The 21,095-nt window shown below is 47.0% G+C and overlaps 1 protein-coding gene across 2 annotated transcripts in view; it reads left to right on the top strand.

The window, feature by feature from the left end:
- Positions 1 to 21,095, top strand: part of VPS26A (VPS26 retromer complex component A) — a 1,053,575-nt gene that overhangs the window by 481,483 nt on the left and 550,997 nt on the right. For both annotated transcript variants that reach the window (XM_069610610.1, XM_069610609.1), the window contains exon 4: positions 19,305 to 19,461. In XM_069610610.1, the coding sequence (XP_069466711.1) occupies positions 19,305 to 19,461 (157 nt within the window). The remainder of the gene's footprint in view (positions 1 to 19,304; positions 19,462 to 21,095) is intronic.

Genomic DNA, 21,095 nt, shown 5'->3' with positions numbered 1-21,095 from the left:
GAGGATAGAGTTGATCCAGGCTGGAAGAGATTGAAGAAGACAGAGGGTAGGGCTTCATCTGCCGAGAGGGAAGAGAAGTCGGGGAGAGGGGCAAGTGTCATGAAAGAGAAGAGGGCTAAAGTTGCAGAGATCTCTTCGAAAGAAGGAAGAGGAGGAGGGCGACGGAGAGGGCTGAGGGTGAGTAAGGGAGAAGGAGAGTATGGCATGGTCAGATAGATAGTTGGGTAGAGTAGAGACGGAGGAGGAGGAATAGGTAGAGTTGAAGATAAGATCAAGAGTGGAGCCAGAAGAATGAGTAGGAGGAGAAGGGAGTGGAGATGGGAGGTAGGAGTCAAGGATGGAGAAGAGAGGGGAAGGATGAGGAGGAGAGGGGAGGTGAAGATTGAAATCACCAAGAACTGTGAGAGGGAAAGGGAGAGGGAGAGGGGGAGATGAGGAGATGAGAGAGGGGAGGTGGTCAAGGTCTTCATAAAAGGAGGAAAGGGGGCCAGGAGGTCTATATATAATTAGAAAAGAGATAGGATGAGGGGAAGAGAAGGATTTGTAGAGGTATTCAAAGGAAGGTAAGGTTGGGAGAGGTACAGAGGGGGTAGAAGAAAGGTATTTAGGGTGGAAGAGGAGTCCAGTGCCTCCACCACGACCAGAGGAACGAGGGACGTGAGAGAAGGAAGAGGAGGATGTAGTGAGAGAAGCAGGAACAGTAGAGTTGTAAAGTGGGATCCAGGTTTCGGTTATGCAGAGGAAGTGAAGGTTAAGTCGGAAAAGCATGTCCAAGACAGCTGTGGTCTTATTGCAGATGGATCTAGCATTCCAGAGAGCAATGTTGATAAACCTGGAGGGTTGGATAATAGGGAAGTAGATCAGGTTGGGACGAAGGGGAAGGAAAGGAAGTGGATGAGGTGGGCGGGGAAGGGGGTTGAGAAGAGGGATGGACATGATAATAAGGGGAAGGGAAAGAATAATGGGGAGGAGAGGGAGGGTAAGAGAGGGGGAAGAGGGAGAGGAGTGAGGGGGACAAGGAAAGTGAGGATTGGCGATGTGCATGACAGATATGCTTGAGAGAGTGGGTTAGGAGGGTCCAGGAGAGAGGCGGGTCGAATTGGTCCTATTGGTGGAAAAACCAGTGGTTATGGAGGGGGCAGGCAGTCCAGGGACAAGGGAGTCAGGTGAAGGGGGGGAATGGTCAGTAATTATGAAGGGACCGAAAGGCGGTGGAGGTTGGTAGACAGGTTGGTACCGTATTCTGGCAATCAGAGAAGGAGTTAGCGATCCTGAAGGTGGCAGGTAGTCCGTAGGATTATGTCCACAGGATTAGTACCAAAGGTAAAACTTGTATTGCCACCTGTAGTCTTAGTTGTGTGTTGTGGTCCCTAAGGGCACTTCACAGGATTCTGCCTAACAACGGAAGCCTCACTCACGGGTTGGGGAGCCCACGCCAACGAGCTGACAATCGGCGGTTGTTGGTCTCCATCGGAGTCTAAACTACACATCAATCTTTTGGAGCTGAGAGCAATCAGACTTGCGCTGGAGGCTTTTCTGCCCTCTGTTTGGGGAAAGAATGTCCTGATAATGTGGCCATGTACTACCTCAACAAGAGAAGAGGTGCAGGGTCACTACCACTGTGTAGAGAGGTAATGCAGCTCTGGTTCTGGGCAATTTGAGAAGGAATCTTTCTGTCAGTGGTTCACCTATCCAGAGAAAATAACACAGCGACGGATGCTCTGAGCAGGTAGAGCAGTCTCCCACGAGTGGGAACTAGCTCAGGAAGTCCTTCAAGAGATCTTCACCCTTTGGGGAACCCCTCAAGTGGATCTGTTTGCGGCCAGTGTCAACAGGAAGTGCAAACCTTAATGCCCCAGGGAATTTCCCCAAGAGGAGCTCTAGGAGACCCGTTCATGGTGGACTGGAAGTTTCCACTCTTGGATGACGTAATGTAGATTTTGCAACAAGGTCTTTGTACTGCTGCCGTTGGAAGAAATTCTGCTGCTGGTGCAGAGACAAGAATGTGAATCCTTTGCTATGCAAGATACCGGAGGTGTTCTCCTTTCTGCTGTACTTAGCCAATCTGGAGCTCAGAGTTGGCACCATTAAAGGTTATTTGGCGGCGATTTCCATCTTCAAGCGCTCATCTCAGGAAACTTCACATTTTAAGATACCTTTAGTGATACAATTTCTGAAGGGGCTCACTAATGTGTTCCCTCCATCTCCCTTTCAGGTTTCCGTTTGGGACCTTAATCTGGTGTTAAAATGTTGTATGTGCGCACCATTTGAACCACTCCATTCATGTCCCTTAAGGTTACTAACGTTCAAAACCATCTTTTTAGTAGCACTAACTTCAGCCCAGTGAGTGAGTGAGTTGCAGGCACTATCCTCTAAACCACCATTTACATTATTTCACAAGGATAAGGTCGTTATGAGCATCAAGCCCTAATTTCTACCTAAGGCCATTTCAGATTTTCATTTAGGACAAAAGATTGTGTTATCTAATCTCTATCCTCCACCTCATCCTGCCACGGAGGAGGAGAGGTTGCACAGGCCCGATCCGCGAAGGGCTTTGAGCTTCTACATTTCAAGGTTGTCAAAACTTTGTCTGGATGACCAACTACTCATAGGTTATATTGGTCATAGACTGGGTCAGGCTTTAACAAAGCAGACCCTATCCAGGTGGATTATTCTAGCTATTTCAGAATGCTACAGGCTGGCAGGCAAGGGTCCTCCAGAAGGCTTAAGGGCCCATTCCACTAGGTGCATGGCTACTTCTTCTGCTCTGCAAAGAGGTGTTCCTATTAAAAACATTTGTGAGGCAGCTACGTGGTATACAATAAACACTTTCACTAAGCATTACTGCCTTGATTCTACCCTATATCAGGATGGACTCTTTGAAAAAGCTGTCCTCTATTCTATTCATGGAAACCCTTGATGACACAATTCTTACTCCACCAAAAGAAACTCTGCTTTGGGAGTCTATCAAAGCTGAGGAATACATGAGAGGACACAATCCAATGGAAGAACAAGTTACTTGCCCCTGGTAACATTCTTTCAACTGGATGTAGAATTTCCCATGCTATTACAGCTTTCGCTCCTTCAGAGCCTAGTACGGTCAAATCTGCGTTGATGCGTGTAGTTCTACTTGAGAATGACACAACAAAACAGAACTGAAGCCAACAGCGCTGCGCGTGCTATATATGCCTGTGATGACATCCTCGAGGTGGAGGCCCCCCGAGGGACATCGAGTCGACTGCATCGACTCATATCGCCCTCTGCCGAAAATGTTTTCCGAAGAAGCTGAAGCTGGATGTTGGAGATATCAAAGATGAGGAATACGTGGGAGGAGCATCCAGTCGAAAGAACGTTACCAGGGGTAAGTAACTTGTTCTTCTCATTCTCACTGTAACATTTCTGTTACATGGACAAGTTTACCATAAATGGCTGGTGTTGGGGGCGTGGCCAAGCAGCCATGGAGTAGGCTGCACTATCCGAGAGCTCCGTGATCCGATGCGGTGATCCGAAAGAAAAATGCACGCTTTAACAGAACATCTTAACCTCAGAGCACATGGATAGATGTGTGAACGGTTCAGGCACAGTCTGAGCGCACCGGCGGACTGCTGAAGTTACTGTAGCGGAAGATGCGCTACTTTGTATCGGGAGCCGGCGCGGCGAAATGGTAAACAACAAAATGGCGGCGGCAGTGAACAAAGGAATGCCCGGCGAGCAAGTGCCACGGCCCGCAACGGTATAGATGGGCTGCCCGATGGCGGTTTAAGGAAGCCCTGAAGTGAGCGGAGTTGCGCGCGGCCCCGTGACAGATGCCCAGCACTCGAATCCCGGCGATAGTGGAAGACTTCGCCCGGGACGAGCAGAGGTGCCGATGGTAACTTTCTACCCCCCTGCAGTGAGGACCGGGAGGCATGAGAGAGAACGGGCACGTGACATTGGAGCGGCAGAGAATGATCGGTCCCGCACTATGAGCCGGACATCTGAGTGAGCGTGTGAATGCCTGGCGTGCATGGCATAACGGGCTGCTAGAAAGCTATGGATACTTTGTGCTGTTGAAAGTTGGACACTGCTGGTGTGGGGCGCCACGGGAAACTTTTGGGCTTAAATGAGCACATGCGGCGCATGGAAGGGCATATCACGGCGAACTGAGGTAATGCAGTAGGCCCCGGAAGGGTCTAGGGCCTGCAGTGCGAGGACATAGGCACTTGTGCAAGCCTGGCACCCTGACACCGGGTGCGAAACCACTTTGAAGGGGATGCTGTAAGTGTTCGCTGGCCCGGAAGATAAGCCATTGCAACAGAGAAAAGACACGGGGGCATTGAGCCAAAGCTGGGCATAATAGCTGTGAATGGTGTGCGGTCTCTTGGACGCAGTGGCACGTCGGATACGTGGGAGGACACAGCCCACTCGGAACTTGCAACCCGGGTACATAACGAAAGCTGCAAGATGTCGGGGCGAGGGGCTGGGGTTAGAACCAAGATTAAGCAATCCACGATGGAAACATTCGCCAAGACACAGCAATCTCCGGCGGCCGTAGCGTCTAAAGAAGCAGAGGCACCAGGGGAGGGCGCTGCGGCCACTGACAAACAACAGATACTAGCGGCTATAACGGAGCTGCGAGACTCATGGGGGACAGCGATGTCGGACCTGCGCACTTCCCTAGAGGCCAAAATAGACGCAGTGGGCATAGAGGTTGCCCTGCTGAGGCAAGACGTGAGGGGGCTGGCGGAGAGAACAAGTAGCTTGGAGAGCGCCGTGAAAATCAACACAGACACTAGTACGAGTAACGTACAAGAAATCCACGTGCTCAAACAACAGGTAGCCAATCTGGAGACTCGGGCGGAGGAGGCTGAAGGGAGAGCGAGGAGGAACAACATTCGTGTGGTGGGCCTGCCGGAAGGAGAGGAAGGACGGGACCCGACGGACTATATTGAGAATCTGCTCTTACAAGAAATAGGGGCTGCAGAACTCTCGCAGGGGTTTGCGGTGGAACGTGCGCACAGAGCCCTCATGAGGAAGCCACAACCGGGGGCTCCCCCCCGGCCTATAATAGCTAAAATACTGAATTATAAGGATCGTGAGAAGATTTTGGAATACTTCCGCAAAGGAGGAACCATTAAGAGGGCGTCGTGCGCCATCACGGCATATCCAGACTACACAATGCTGGTCCAAAGGCAGCGATTCAGCTATGTGGCGATCAAAAGAAGGCTGCGTGCGGCTGGGATCAAATATATGCTGCTATATCCCGCGAAACTGAAAGTGATACATAAGAGCAAGATGTTTTTTTTCCACACGCCCGAAGAAGCGACTACCTGGCTAGACCTGCAGGGTTGTCCGGAGCAGGAGGCGGATCAAGCGCAAGAGTAACACGATAAGTGGCGGGGGACATTACATGTAGCATGACAGGATGTGCAAGGGGTATCCAATAGAATTGTGGGGGATGGCTATGGCTAAGGGGTAGTGCTGGGTACGGGCGGCGCTGGAAGCAGATCCCATGGACGTAGGCGCACACGAGGACTTGAATAGAGTGAAGTGCATATATATGTGGTAATTGTATAGTTAAGCGTGTAGAGTTTATAGCAATCAGGAGCGACAGGATGTGGGCACCCTATCCCCCCGTATTAGTACTAGTAGGCCAGCCAGTAGGGCGGCCTCACCCCGCGGGGCATCGAGTACAGGCGTCAGCCAGGAAAGTGCTAGATGCGGGGGAGCCTGAGATCCAGGGATGGAGCTGGGCAACAGTTGGGGAAAGGGATATGGGGGTTAGGTGGGAGAATGGGGGGAGGGAGGTGTGGGGAGTTGGGTGTGGTTGGGTGGGATAACGGGAGGGGAGGGGTGTTTGGGGTGTGTGAAGTTAAGGGGAGTTTGAATTGGGATACGAGCCTAAATAGACGAGATCGGGTACGAGCAGTGGATTGCGCGAGTGGGATGGAGGCGGAAATCATAACAAGCCATGGGGGACCTTAAAATAATTACGTGGAATGTTAGGGGTCTAAACAGTTATTTGAAGAGAAATAAGGTCATGCTATACTTGCGAAGACAAAAAATAGATATTGCGCTGTTGCAAGAGACCCATTTGACGAAAGAGAGACTGGAAATGATTAGGAAGAAATGGAAAGGAGTGGTGGTGGGTTCGACATACTCAGCTTATGCTAGAGGGGTTCTTATCTGGGTGGCCCCGCATGTCCCCTTTCATGTGTTACAGGAAATTGCTGAAGCGGAAGGGAGAATGGTCATACTCAGGGGCATGGTAGAGGACAGAGAGATAAGTGTAATAAATACATACGCTCCCAATCAGAGTACGGCAATGTATTTCAGAACCCTGAGTGTTCAACTTGGTATGTGCATGGGAAGTGCGGTACTCTGGGGGGGGGGACTTTAACTGTGTATTAGATCCAAGGGTGGATAGATCAGATCAGAAATGGGAAAAACCTGCCCCGGCGGCACGGGTGCTACAAGCGCTGCTCAATCATTTTGACTTGACTGATGTATGGAGAATGAAGCACCCCCAAGAACGACAGTATTCTCATTATTCGGCCCCGCAACAGCTGTCCACTAGACTGGATTATGTCTTCGCTACGTCAGGCCTAATAACGGAGATGGTGCGGGCGGAATATAAAGCGAGAGTCTTGTCGGACCACTCGCCCTTGGTTGTTAGCTGGCAATATCGCCCTCCAAGGGCAAGGATCCCGACGTGGCGGCTCCGAGCGGAGGCGCTCAAAGATCCCGCGTTTAAAGAAGAGGTGAGGGAGGAGATCATAAATTACTTTGAAGAGAACACGGGCAGCGTAGATTCGGCGTGCACGTTATGGGAGGCCTTTAAAGTGGTGTTGAGAGGCGTGGCCATAGCAAAGTCCCATAGCCTGCAGGGAGGTGTCCTGGCTGATTTACAAGAGGCTGAGAGGGACTTGGAGAAAGCGCAAAAGGAGGGGGGTGATACTGGTTTAAATGCGGAGCGGGTACTTCAACTTCAGCAGACGTGTGGAGAGTGCTGGGATAGGTTGTGTAAACTGAATTATAAGAAATACATAGAGCGGCAGCACGCGGGTGGGGACAAAACAGGACGGCTCCTGGCATGGCTATATAAGAGCGAAACCCCCAGACCCACCATCAGGGCAATAATGAGGGAGGACGGAAGTGTGGCGGATACCCAGGAGGGAGTCAATCAGGAATTTGCCACGTATTACGGAGAACTGTATGGGGATGTTGAGGAGGATATCCAAGAGAGAATAAAGGAAACGCTTGAAGACATAGGTCTGCCCAGGATAAGTGCTGAGGAGAGGGAAGAGCTGGATGCACCAATCACTTTGGAGGAGCTAGAAGCGGTGGTGAGACAATTGCCAACTAGTAAAACCCCAGGGGCGGATGGGTTCCCGAGCGAGTTTTATAAAGCATACATGGCAGAAGTGCTCCCTCCGATGCTGAATATGCTAAATGAAGCGTTTGAGGTCGGACGGCTGCCAGAGTCGCTAAGGGAAGCAGTCATAATACGCTCCCTAAACCGAATAAGCCTGGGAACAGCTGTGGCTCCTATAGACCGCTATCAATGCTGAATCAAGACAGCAAGATACTAATGGCTGTTTTGGCGAGTAGACTGCGAAGAGTCATAGACAAGCTCATACACCCGGATCAGACGGGTTATGTTCCCAACAGGAACATAACTCACAATCACAGGCGATTACATCGAGTCATTGAATGGGCGGGGGATAAGGAGGGTGACATGGCGGTAGTGTCCCTGGATGCTGTAAAGGCCTTTGATTCCGTCAAGTGGCCATGGCTACTGTCGGCTTTGACGGGATATGGGATGGGGCCCGGATATGTCAGATGGGCGAAGATGTTGTATAGTGAGCCGCTTGCCAGAGTTAAGACGGGAGCAGTTATTTCAGAGAGATGGAGGTTAGGCAGAGGTACCAGACAGGGATGCCCATGGTCCCCTATGTTATACATACTGGCATTGGAGCCTTTAGCCATATACCTTAGACAGCAGTACGACACTATAGGCATTGAGGTGGGTGGGGAGCGACACTTGATCTCTCTATATGCAGACGATATGTTGTTGTATCTGAAGTATCCAGAGGAGAATCTCCAGTATATCTTGGAGGTTATGGATCGGTATGCGGGGTTGTCTGGGATAGCTGTGAATCCTCAGAAGTCTGTAATTTTCCCGTTAGGTAACTATAGGGGACTCCCCGTAGACCAGCTGCCGGTGTTGCAAGTTCCTTGGACTGTTGCTACCTTTCGGTACCTTGGGATAGATGTGTATCATACGGTTGAACAAGAACATAGACACAACACGGAGATAGCTGTGGGGAAAATCGAGAAAAGCATGCAATTTTGGGGGAAGCTGCCGCTAGCCATGATGGGGCGTAGCGCAATGCTTAAGATGGTGGTTTTACCTAGGCTCCTGCATTTTTTTGGAAACATTCCACACCTCATACCTGGGAAGTTTTTTGCCAAGCTTAATAGTATATGTAGGGACTTTTTGTGGCAAGGAACCCAGGTGCAGGATGGCATTGTGGAAACTGCAAAACATTTATGAAAAAGGGGGGATACGGCTCCTCAATTATGAGGCCTATTATATAGCGAGCCAATTGCAGTACGTAGCTAAATGGCTCTCGGATGAAAGTACCCCCGAATTCAGATTGTTTAGTGCAGACTGCGCCCCATTTTACTTAAAGGAAATGATCTGGCTATCTGAAACAGACATGAAGGGGCGCCCCAAAATGATGTTGCTTGGGTGGAGGATCTGGCGCCGCGCGTGCAGGATGATGAAAATCCCGGCTCCGTGCTCCCCGCAGATACCGCTGGTGGCGCTGGCGAAAGGAGATGAGCAACTGCGGAGGAGAATTAGAACCCACTGGGAATCAGCGGGGTTGGCAACGGTGGGAGATGTTTGGCGGGAGGGAGCCATCATAAGCTGGGAAACGTTGGGCGAGGAAACAGGTCTACACGTAGGTCAATATATGACATATCATAGATTAGTGTGGGAAATTAAGAGGGCTTGGCCCGAAACTATACTCGAAGCAGAGCCGGATGGTATCGTGGACACTATATATGATATGACAGAGGGAGGGCACGAGATTTCAAGATTGTATGAAATGCTGATGCTTAAGATTGGTAGAGAACCAGTACAACTTCGATTAGATTGGGAAACTGAGGTGGGGGCCCCGATGGAAGATAGGATGTGGGAGCGGGCTTTGTGGTATCATCAGAAGGTGTCGAGAAATGCTAGGTTGAAACAAATACAATTATACATTACGCATAGGGCGTATATGACGCCCCTGAGGATATCAAGGTTTAAAAATGCAGGCAGACAGGCATGTCCCAAGTGCAATGAAGAGCAGGCAGACATGACGCACATGTTTTGGTCCTGCCCTGTGGTTGGGCGCTTCTGGGGCGAGATAGCGGCGAAACTGGCGGACAAAGGAGTCACGCTGGTGGTAGAGTCAGCATGGGCCTGCCTATTGGGGGGGTTCCCTAGATCGCAAAAACTGAAGCACGTTAACAAACTGAAGGACTTGGCATACGTGCTGGCTAAGAGGAGGATTGCCATGGGATGGAAGGCTTGTCATAAACCACAGGTGGAGATATGGTGGAAGGAATTGCAAAAGTGGGCGGAAGCAGAGACCGTGGTATGGCAGGAGTCCAGTGTGGTGGGAGGGGGAGAAGAGGTGGGAACCCTGTTGGCTTGGAAATCATTGATATCGGAACTGTTTGGAACGATGGCAGATTTGGCGGATTCCAATGGAGAATGTACCACACCGCGCAGCGCAAACACAGAGCAAACAGACTTGATGGGCTCGTAGGGGGGGTGGGTTTGGGGATTGGAGATCAAATTGCATACGACACACATTCAAAACTGTATTACGGTATTTTGTATTGTATATTTGGTCTGTACTGTTTGTTGGTTGAAATAATAAAAATGTTTTTAAAAATAAATAAATAAATAAATGGCTGGTGTTGATGAACATTTTTACTAATTCGGTGCACCGTTACCGCAGACTGTTTCCACAGCTACGGTAATGGCAATCATGGGTGCCCATTTGACCAAAATGGCCCCGGTTTTCTTTTTTGTAGTTTTCGCGCTTCTTGTCCTTTATTGGTCCTTCCCCTACTCTTCAGGGCGTGAAATTTCTTTGTGCGTGTTTTGTCTTCAGCGGGAGACCTTGGGCAAGCCTGCATAGGCTCCAGAGTGTCTTGGAGGCAGGAAGCGAGAGAGGAGTCCAAAACTTTGCAGTCCTTTGTCTTCCAGTTCCATCTGGGCAGTCGGCTGTGCCGACTGTCGCCCCATCATGTTTGAATATTGCATGCCTATCTGATTCCTGTATAAAGGTCCTGTCCTGGAAGCTGAAGAAGTATTTGACCACTGGAACCAAAACCGAATCCTTGGACTCCCCTCACCAGAATGCTGGACCAGATTAGCGACGAGAATCCGACCAGCGATATTCAGTCTTCTTCTGGCTCCTAAAAAGGGAACCAAAATCACAGAACCGCATGCAGCTGCGAGAAAACTTTTGCTTGGAGCCTTCCCTGTTGTTCCCCTAGTGTCCAGCCTTCATGACAAGGAATTAATCGAGCAGGTTTCTGGCTACAGATCCTGAAGATGTCTTGCTGCAAACTCTTCTGTGCTGAGGTACTGTGGTGTTTGGGGTATTCCTTACCTTAAGCCTTTTGTGGTTCCTGTGTAGCTTTGTAGTGTTTCATGTGATTGGGAGTCCTCTCATCCAGTTCACTCGGGCACACTGCTGGAATCCTCCTAGGGTGATTTCTTTGAAGCCCCTGACCTTAACTAACTCTTGTGAACTACTTACTTTTTTTTTTAAAGAGACTTCCACAGGAACTGACTTTTCCTACATCTGTGCCTATCCTGACCTGTCTGCTGGACACTAGAGTACTAGTGACCCACTCCTGCCTCTGAGAACACTCCTGCTTCAAGAATAGGGAAAGACCTGTAAGGTTTGGGCCTTTAACCTAACAAAGGTAATACGTGTTTAACAGTACTTACTTGTTAAAGAGTTGGTTTGGTAACTGGCCCTCTGAAAAAGGAAAAGTTACAAAAGTTCTTAATATCCTTTGAATGTGTTTTGCCTCTCTGAAAAGTATTTATAAGGTCATGTTACTGAACTGTAAATTGGGTCCCCCTCTTCCTAAAATTAATACTGTTGGCTTCACTTTACTATTCTTTCATAATGTAAATGTAGAAGTTCACTGAGTCTTGCTTCCCCTGACTTGCTGTTTAGCCTGTCCCAGAATGTCTACCTTCGGTTTTACATACCTTGAATAGCTGTGTGCAAATCGGAATAAATGTATTGTGGGTTTTACTAACCTTTGTCTGCATTGTGCCATCCTAAAATAAGTTAGAGAATTATTGCTCACCTCAATATGTGTTCCACAGATCTGAATAGCAACTGTAATAGTTTATTACAACATTGGGTCTCGCTCACCTGGTATAACTGAGAGTTATCCTGAATGTAGTTATAGGTTTATACTGTTCCATGAATTTGTGTTTCACTATTCAGAAAAGTATCCTGGTAACAGGGTTTGTTTACTAAGTGATTCCTTAACCGAGTGTTACTACATAACTGACAGTGTCTACTTCCATTGACTTACTGTAAAGTAATCTAAAAGTAATTTGTGGTTTTACTCCCCATGAATAGGTTTGTTTTATTCTAAATGTGTATGATTAGGTCTGACTTGCCTAGACATACCGTTAGTATTCTGAATTGGCTTTATGCTTTGGTCTGTGTACCTGCAAGCATTGTGTTGTTTTTATGTTGTGTTTATGATTCTATGACAAAGTACTTACCCACCAAGATTCACCTTGGCCTATTTGTATTTATAATAAACCTTTATTTTGTATAATAATGCTGGGTGTAAGTGTTTCTATTGAACCATTTGTGTGCTACAGGTTCTTTGTACTTTCTTACAGCCCCTATCCCTCCTAAAATAAGCCTGGCTGCTCCATCTACACTACCAAATACTCAGCTGGTACAGCCTTCTACTAAGTGGTGTTTTGTACTGTCTCAGTTGTATGGTTTTACTAAGCTCTTAATTGGACTTTGGAAAAACAGTCCGAACACTCGGCAAGGGCTGGGGCAGTTACCGCCCATGTCTGCCCCCACAGCTGGGGTGAAAGCCATTCGCACCCCAGGGTTTATCCGGGCTGCAAATGGTTTATTTTCCTCTGGAGATTGGCTGCACAAGTGATGTCAATTTCCCGAGAGGGGGTTGGCCGAGGTGTGGACGGGGGAGGTGCCTGTAGATGGCGCCATAGGGAAAAGGGATACATTTCCCTTAGCCATTCTTATGGCGGGAGGAGTGCTGAGACTGGAGCCCGAAGCTCCGGTCCAGTAGGCAAGGAGGGAGTGGGGAAAAGGTATGGCTTGTTTTGGGGGATAGGTGGGTGGGGAGGCAACTGGGAGAGGCTCCTGGTTGCCTCCCCACATAAAAATAAAGATAACGCCACTCTGGGAAAGGCCTGAAAATAGCAGGTGGAGAATGTGTATTTGTTAGGTAAGATGTTCATATCAATGATAAATCTTGCTGACTGGTGTCAACCCTGAACCTTTTGCTTTGACTAGGTAACTATTTTACAATGTCCCCATTTGAAGGGGAATCTTTTTCCCCTCTCACCTAGTATTTTACTCTTTTTATGTCTCTCCATAATGTATGGTTGAAATTATAGTTTCCTACAACATTTGGGCTTAGGCTGGGTTGCCTCTATGGGCTCCCTTGTTAATTTCTCTTTCATGTACTTGGGTTAACTACAGTTCCCAAGTAGTAAAGTGGGATTTACATCCATCTTAGATTTTATATAGTGAGCAAGCACACCCCAACGTGTGTGGAGTGCTTGGGGAATACCATGTAACATGTTGTCACAATTGCAAGTTTCATTGAATCATAGGGTTATCCTTGGCTTTAAGTGGGCCGGGATTACCAGGGCCAGAGCCCCAGATGTTTCTGCAAAATGTCTTTGAGGCGGGGGTCTCCCATTGCTCCCTAAACTGTCCCAGCTGATGCAGCCGCTAGAGGCCAACACCTCCCCCCTAAATCTCAAAGCTCCCACTCACGTGCGAAGGCTTCAGAAAAAAATGCCTCATCTTCCATAACCGTGGCACTGTCCACCGCCGACACAAACATGGAAGAAAAGCCAAGGCCGCTAAGGTATTCTTTCTCCGAAGCCCTCACACATGCTCAAGAACCTTAAAGGCTTCAGAAAAAAGACCTTGGCCTCCAGCAGCCTGCCTTTTCCTCCACAGTGGTGGCACTGGCCTCCACCAGGCTCCCACCCCCCCATGATCACTGGGGGTCACGGAGGGAGCGGGGGGTGGGTGATCGCTGCATCTCCCAGCCAAAGGTATGCCTGCCAGGGGCAGTCACCAACAACAAGCAAGAAAAAGATCGATGCCGACCCCCACCATTCACTTAGCTAATAGCTGCAGAGATCAGCACCCTATCCCCAAAGGGGAGATAGTGGTCATGGCCACGCCCTCTAAGAGTCATGGCTCGTTTTATGGTGCCACTTAAAGCAATGGTTTCATCCATCCATTTCAGGAAACCCACTTAAATGAAAGGCCACATCGGTGAAATGAATGCTGAGATCAATTTGGGCTAAGGTTAGTTTGTGAAATCTTTATTACACTGAGCTGCAAGAGACACCAACAAGGAAAACATAGTGACACACAGATCCCTGCTAAATTACAAATCATTGCACGTTTCCTTGAGTGGCTGGTGGCAGTGTAATACTTTTATGGCTTTTTTCGTCTTCATTACTCGCAGGCTGTTAATTCAGCCTTGGTAATGCACAGAAGGGCCACCATTTTGCTAAATGGTGGGCCCCTTCTTTTCTTTACCATTTTATGAGTGCTTGCTGTTTCTGAGGTCTTCCATTCCATTCTAGGTGGGAACAACCTCAGTGGCTGTTTTGTCTTCTGCGGGAATCCTGTGGATTCCCTGCCCAGGCTCCAGAGTGTCTGGAAAGGCAGGAAGTGAGGGAGTAGTCCAAAACTCTGCAGCCCTTTGTCTTTCACCTTGCCTGAAAGGAACAAACTCCCAGTGGGGGCTGGCTCTCCTGATTGGACAGCCAGACTGCCCCATGCTGTAAAATGCAGGGGGAAAATGCAGAGGTTGTGCTGTAGTTCCTGATCAAAATTCTGAACCTGGAAGCTGCTGACAAGTTGACCACAGGACCTGAATCCGAAGAGGAAGATGAAGAAAACACGGCTGAGAAGATTTCCAGCGACCAGAGAGCCTGCTGTATAATAGGAACTTGCTGTAGCCCTTCTTTACAAGCGATCTGGGCACTCCAAGAATGACCTCGACCAAGAGCCTGGTGAGATCCACTAGACCCAAGAAGACCTGCATTTTGAGCCATCCCACGTCATGCTGCGACGAGCTTGTGTGCGGTGCGCAGTCTTCCGATTTCCGAATTGAGCGTACACTTGGGTGGCATCCTGCAGAACCTCCAGAGACATGAAACGAGACTGAAAAGTCCCCTCAGCAGGGTGCTGTACCTTGCAAGTGACGAGAATCCGACAAGCGATATTCAGTCGTCTTCTGGCTCCTGAAAAGGGTGTCAAAACTACAAAGCTGCATCCAGCTGCGAACAAACTCTTGCCTGGAGCCTTCTCTGTTGAGCCCTGCTACAAAATGTCTTCCAACTTCATGACAAAGGAATTCATCTACTGGGTTTTGGCTGCAGATCCCAAAGTCTCCCCTGCTGCAACTCTTCTTCCATACTGAGGTACTGTGTTGGCTGGGGTATGTACCTACCTTAAGCTTGTGTGATTTATGTAAAGCTTTAGGGGTGTTTTCTGTGATTGGGAATCCTCTCATCTAGTTCACCCAGTTCATCTGCACTTACCCTTGCACTTGCCACTAGCTGGCCGTACTTTTACCTATTGCTTTATTTATTTGATTTATCACATGTACTGTACTGTCCCATCCCCTTTCCCCTGCACTTGCACAGTCTGAATGACACCTGCCTAGTAAGATCATTGTCTCTGTCTTCCCTCTGTTCCCCCTGCCTTGCCTCGTCGCGCCTTGAAACACTTGTGTATAGTCGCGTTATAAATGCCATATCATATCACTGCTGCAATCCTCGTAGGTTGTCTTCTTAGAAGTCCCTGGACCTTAACTAACTCTAAAGTGAACTACTTACTTGTTTGAACAGTCTTCCACAGGAACTCGTTTGCCTGCAACAGAACCCTATCTCACCCTGCATACAGCTGGCACCTAGACCACTAGGGACCCTCTTCTGCCTCTGAGAGAACTCATGCAATAGAATAGGGAAGGCCTGGATAAGAAAATGATTCTGCCTTGAAAAGTATGACAAGTGTTTAAAAGTGTACTTACTTGTAAATGAGTTAGTTGGTAACTGTCGCTCTGAGAGTGAGCAGTTACAAAAGTTCTTATTTACCTTGAATGTGTGTTGTGCCATTTTGAAAAGTAGATGTAAGGTTAATGTTAGGGAGAATTCTCAGAAATGTTCTAATTCCCTCCACCTTAGAGACCACCAGCAACTTTGCTGGATTTTGAGGACTTGATTTTTTTTAACCTGGAAAACAGTGAGACCCTTTTTCCCACTCATGTTTTTTAATGTGATTCTGAACTCTTTGTTTCCTTTGGTTGTGGAGTCTGACAAACTCCATAGGCATCATCTTTTACATTGTTTCACACAGCACCTTCAGTGCAGTGACAGAAAGCAGTCTTTCAGATTTCCCAAAGGTTTAAATACTTTCTCTGGGATAAACTACTGTTTCCAAGAGCAGTAAAGTGAAATTGACTTTACTTACATTTGTAACTTTCTAGACCCAGCACACACTATCTTACAGTTTATTGTCTTTGTAATGAAAATAATCTATCGAAAAAGAGACATCGAAGTAAAAGCACTGAAAATTAACGCATCAAAATGCTATCTTTTACATTTGAAAGTAAATATCCATCGAAACTTGTCCATCGAACATAGGAATGGTCAAGTTTCGATGCCCCGCCCAACCCCCCAACGCCACCTCCCTAACTCTAATCAAAATCCAACTAAATGTATTCAACGAAAGTGCATTTTGATGGAAATGGCTTTCAATTAATACATTTTGTTGGATTTCAATTCGATGAATGAACATTTTATGGATAGACTAGATACCCGATCTTGCTGGAGGGATTACTTAGTATCCCCTTTGTCTAGATTCTCATGTAACATTTTTATTTTACACTTTCCTCACTAAATGCTGGTAGCAGTGGTTTACTTTTAACTACCGCGGTGTGCGTTTAACGCGGGCTGCGTTCGCAGCTGCAGTAAAGCACCCAAGCGTGCCATTTTTGTCAAAATCACCCCGGTTTTCTTTTTTCGCCCTTTCTTTGTGGAAAAGTCCTTCTTGAGATTTACTCTGCGCGCCAAACCAGGTTTGGTCCCTTTGTTTGCTTTGCCTTTTGGCGGGATTCACGAGTGAAGCTCAACGGTGTCTGGGGTCTGGGGTGGGCAGGAAGTGAGGGAGGTGCCTGAAATTCCCTGTGCTTTGGTCTCCTAGGAGACCCAAATGCACTTTGTTATGATTGGCTGGCTGACTGTCCGGCAAGGACAGCCATCCTGCTGGGTGACTGACAGCTAGGCTGGAATGAATGGGAGAGACCTGAATAAAAGGTGAGGCTTTTTGCTTGGAAGGCAGAGTCGACCACTGGACGAAGGAACCGAAGAACTTGAAGAGGACGGCTGCAGGAACTCCTGGACCATTGGTTTGCCTGGTGAAGCCCTGCTGCTGTGCTGAAACTCAAAATTCGTATCGACAGAGGTGCCCCTGCAAGGATGACTTCTTCCCCCTTGAGTTGGTGGGACCAATCAACTCCAAAGTAAGCCACCTGGACATTCTCTCGAAGCTGGTTGCATTTCCATAGGGTTGCTGATGCTAACCGAAAAGCTAGGGAGAGGAACACCAGATTGTGTGCATTGTTTTTAAGTTGGCCAAGAGCTCCAGGAAGATCCTCAGGACTCCCAGGAAGCAGCCTCAATAGAGTGCGGGACCCTAGAAGCAAGGAAAGTCCATCTCGACAGCCAGAAACCGTGGTGTCGCTATTTGCGGTAGTCGCCAGGAGCTGAAACACCGAAGTGCCACTTGTTGGAAAGATTGCCGGTTGCGAGCGGTGAACATCCCATTGCAGTGCAGGAGTACCCAGAAGTCCTCCCTCTTGTCCCCAAAATTTAGGAGTGAGATCTGCAGAGCTGCAGAGGAACACAAGTCATCTGCTGCACTTTTTCTTCAATGCAAAGGTACTATAAAGTTTGAGAGAACTTACCTCTTATTGTAGAGTTGCTTGTATCTTCTACTACCCACAAGTCTAAACAGCCTGTTGCCCTACATTTGATTCTTCTTTTCTTCAAAGACTTTCGAAAACATTGTGCAAAGACCTTTCTACTTACCTACTAGAAGTGCTTCAGCCCATATAAGACTTTTGCCCATTGAATTTGGCTTAACCTGTTACACTGAATGACTCTGCTTAGGGGATCCAAAAGTATTTGTCGGCTTAAGAATGTTTGTGGTCTCTTGTTTGTTATAATAACCTTTTCCTTTGACCAAGTTCTAAGAGTTTTCTAAATGCAAACAGTAAGATATTAATGTCCCCAGCACCCTAGCTTCTGAAGTCGCCTGAGGGTGTAGGTTGTGACTGTGGGCCATCCCAAAAGGGTCTTTACTGATTTAGAAACTAAGAGTGTGTCGTTTTGAAGTGTATTTGTGTGGTGTTATATAGTGCTCCCTTCTGAAGAAGGCTTATTCTAACTGACTGATGAATACATTAATAATTGTTTATTCAAGAAACCTTGTGTGTAAGTGTTTATTTGAATACTATTCACTGAATCTCTGTGCAACTCCCCTACAGCTCACATTTACCCCTCTTGAGAATAAGCCTGGCTGCTCAACACGCTACCAATCTGTGTAGTACAAGCTTATACCAAAGGTTGGGTTCCTATTGCCAGGAGGTCAGAGTTGTTGTAGTGCACTCAAAGGGTACTGCATACAATCTTGCCTAACAGTTATTTTACTCGCCTGTAAATTGGTTGTGCCTCTTCCCAAAAGTAATGCTGTTGGCTTCACTTTAGTATTCCTGTTAGGATATAACTGTAAGAGTGTCCCAATTGGGCCTTGCTTCCCCTGACTTGCTGTTAGCCTGTCTAGAATAAGTCTGCCTTCGGTTATACTTAACTTTAAGTTGCTGGTACCTCCTTTTAAAAAGATTATGGGGTTTACTTACCTTGGTTAGCTGGTACCATCCTAAAATTAGTTAGTTATGCTTACCTCAGTCTGTATTCTACTGATCTGAAAAGCAACTGTAATAGTATATTACAACATTAGGTTTTACCTGCCTAGAATGGCTGTGTGCCATTCTTAAAAAGTGTTCTGTAGGTGTAGCTGACCTTGGTCTGCCTGGTGCAATACTAAATTATTGTAAAGAGTTCTTGCTTATCTTAGTCTGTGTTCCACTGAGCTGAAAAGTAACTATACATCTATATTACACAAAAGGTCTTCCTCACTTAGTATAACTGTGTGTAATCCTGAATCATAGTTATGATTTTACTGTTTCTTGAATGAGTGTTCCACTATTCGGAAAAGTATACTTGCAGGGTCGTTTACCATGTGATTTCTTTGCTGAGCGTCACTGCATAACTGACAGGATCTACTACCCTTTACTTACTGTAAAGTATTCTAAAAGTAACTGAGTGTTTTATTCCCCATGAATAGGTGTGGCCTAAACTAAATCTGTATTATAAGGTCTGACTTCCCTAGAATTACTGTTGGGTATTCTGAAGAAGGGTTATGCTTTGGTCTGTGTACCTTTAAGCATTGTGGTGTATTTTTATAATGTGTTTATGATTCTGACAAAGTACTTACCCCAAGACTTGACTTGGCCTACTTGTAGTTATAATACACCTTTATTTTTTATAGTACTTATGGTTGCAAGTGTTTGTTGAATCCTTGGTGTACTACAGGTTCTTTGTACCTACCACCAGCCCTCTCTCCCTCCTAAGATAAGCCTGGCTGCTCCGTCTACGCTACCATATACTCAGGTGGTACAGCATAATATTAAGAGTGGAGTTTTGCACTGTCTCAGTTGAATGGTCCTAACAGTATTCTCGCCCGCTGTTCCAGCCACCTGATTGGCTGAGTGCCTTTCCCCGGGTGCAAATAATTATTCACATGCATGGAGAATACTTAGCATGTGGTTTGCTACTGTTAACTGGCAGGCCTACTTTATTTTGATGTTTGCCAATGTTGTTTGCACTGTTTTTATTATTCCTTCTCTTTAAATTTGTTTAGAGCTGTTCAGTGACAAGAGCAATACTCACGAGTTTGTCAATCTGGTCAAAGAGCTCGCCTTACCAGGAGAATTGACACAAAGCAGAAGTTACGATTTTGAATTCATGCAAGTTGAAAAGCCATATGAATCCTACATTGGTGCCAATGTTAGACTAAGGTATGCAAATGCAGTTCTGTTGAAATATTTAAATATTTAAGTATACTTGGATAAACCTATTCATGATTTGGTCTGGAATTGCTGTGGCAGTTTCAGTTTTCAACAAGATATTTTTTGAGAATCTTTTAATAAGATTATTTCCTGGAGTCAACTAGTGTTTTGCTTGTTCCACACGCTCCTCCCTTCATCATTCATGTTGCAGATCATTGACAATATCTGAAGGCATCCAAACACACCAAATTACATAAACAGTTAACACAACTGAAGTTCCTTTTTCACCATAACAATGTCCTCTTGTAGCTCACTTGTATCAGATGCCATGCTCACTGATCAATTTTGGTTGATTGCCTTTTTGCAACTTTCCCTCCATAGCTTTCTAGGGAAACCCATTGTCTTGCATGTTTTTGATCCTGAACAAACTTTTTAAGGCAATCAAAGCCTTCAGCTTCACTTCGCTTGCTTTTTGCTCATTTGTTATGGGGCAATTGAATAGTCCATCAGAATCTGTATTGAGAAATGTTGGTTCTCCTGACAATTCTTGTTCTTTTACATTGCACGCAGTGTAATTGGGAAGACTCCTGCAGCCATTCGTCAGATCCACGTTGGAACCAAGAATCAGTAAAAGAAGAGCAGCCCATTGACGGCCAGAGGACGACTTCTGCAGTGGACCAGCATCTTCTCAGTGATTGGTCCGGTGAAGCCCTTTCACTCTGCCTGATTTCAGACGACCCTTGTCTGTGTTTCGACCCTTGGACTAGTGGGACGGACTAGCTTCAAGGTGGTGTCCATGGACTGTGTTAGGGAGAATTCTCAGAAATGTGCTAATTCCCTCCACCTTGGAGACCCCCAGCAACTTTGCTGGATTTTAAGGACTTGTTTTTTTTAACCTGGAGAGAGTGAGACCATTTTTCCCACTCTCACATGTATTTTAATGTGATTTTGAACGGTTTTTTTCTTTTGGTTGTGGAGTCGGCAAATTCCATAGGCATCATCTTTTACATTGTCACACAGCACCTTCAGTGCAGTGACACAGGGAAGTCTTTCAGATTTCCAAAGGTTTAAATACCTTCTCTTGGATAAACTACTGTTTCCAAGAGCAGTAAAGTGAAATTGACTTTACTTAAATTTGTAACTTTCTTTCTGATGTTTGTTAATCTGCTTAGAATCACATGCTGTGCATAGGTCCGACATCCAGTGGTCACTGCGGAGTATTGCATTTTGTTTTTCGTAGTCGAAAAGGGGACGTCAACAAGGCGTGTCTGTAACACTATCCCTATAGTGACGTGCGTTGTACCCACAATCCCTCACGCGTCGAGGTCCCTCAGATTTTTTTCCGCCCAGCTACTGGTCGCCTTTATGCAGAGCTCCTCGAGAGACATTGCCAAATAGTTTCTTCGACCTTTGGTCGTTTGTTATTAATATCGATAACGTAGATCCCTCCCTCGACGCAGAGCCGTTTCTCTGCCGAGCAAGATCTTCGACGGAAGGACGAGCGGAGGGGATCCTTCGGTGCTGCCGAACACGTGGCCTGGCCTCGCCGGCCATACACAGTAGGGAGAGTGGGGTTTTGTGGTCTTTCTTTCTTTTCTTTAAGAATGCCTTTCTCTTTCCCCGCCCTCTCTTTCGAGGTCGTA

Source organism: Ambystoma mexicanum, chromosome 8, assembly GCF_040938575.1.
Source record: "Ambystoma mexicanum isolate Mex_15411 chromosome 8, UKY_AmexF1_1, whole genome shotgun sequence".
In the NCBI taxonomy this organism is placed as follows: Eukaryota; Metazoa; Chordata; class Amphibia; order Caudata; family Ambystomatidae; genus Ambystoma; species Ambystoma mexicanum.
This window is presented reverse-complemented; position numbering and strand designations above follow the sequence as displayed.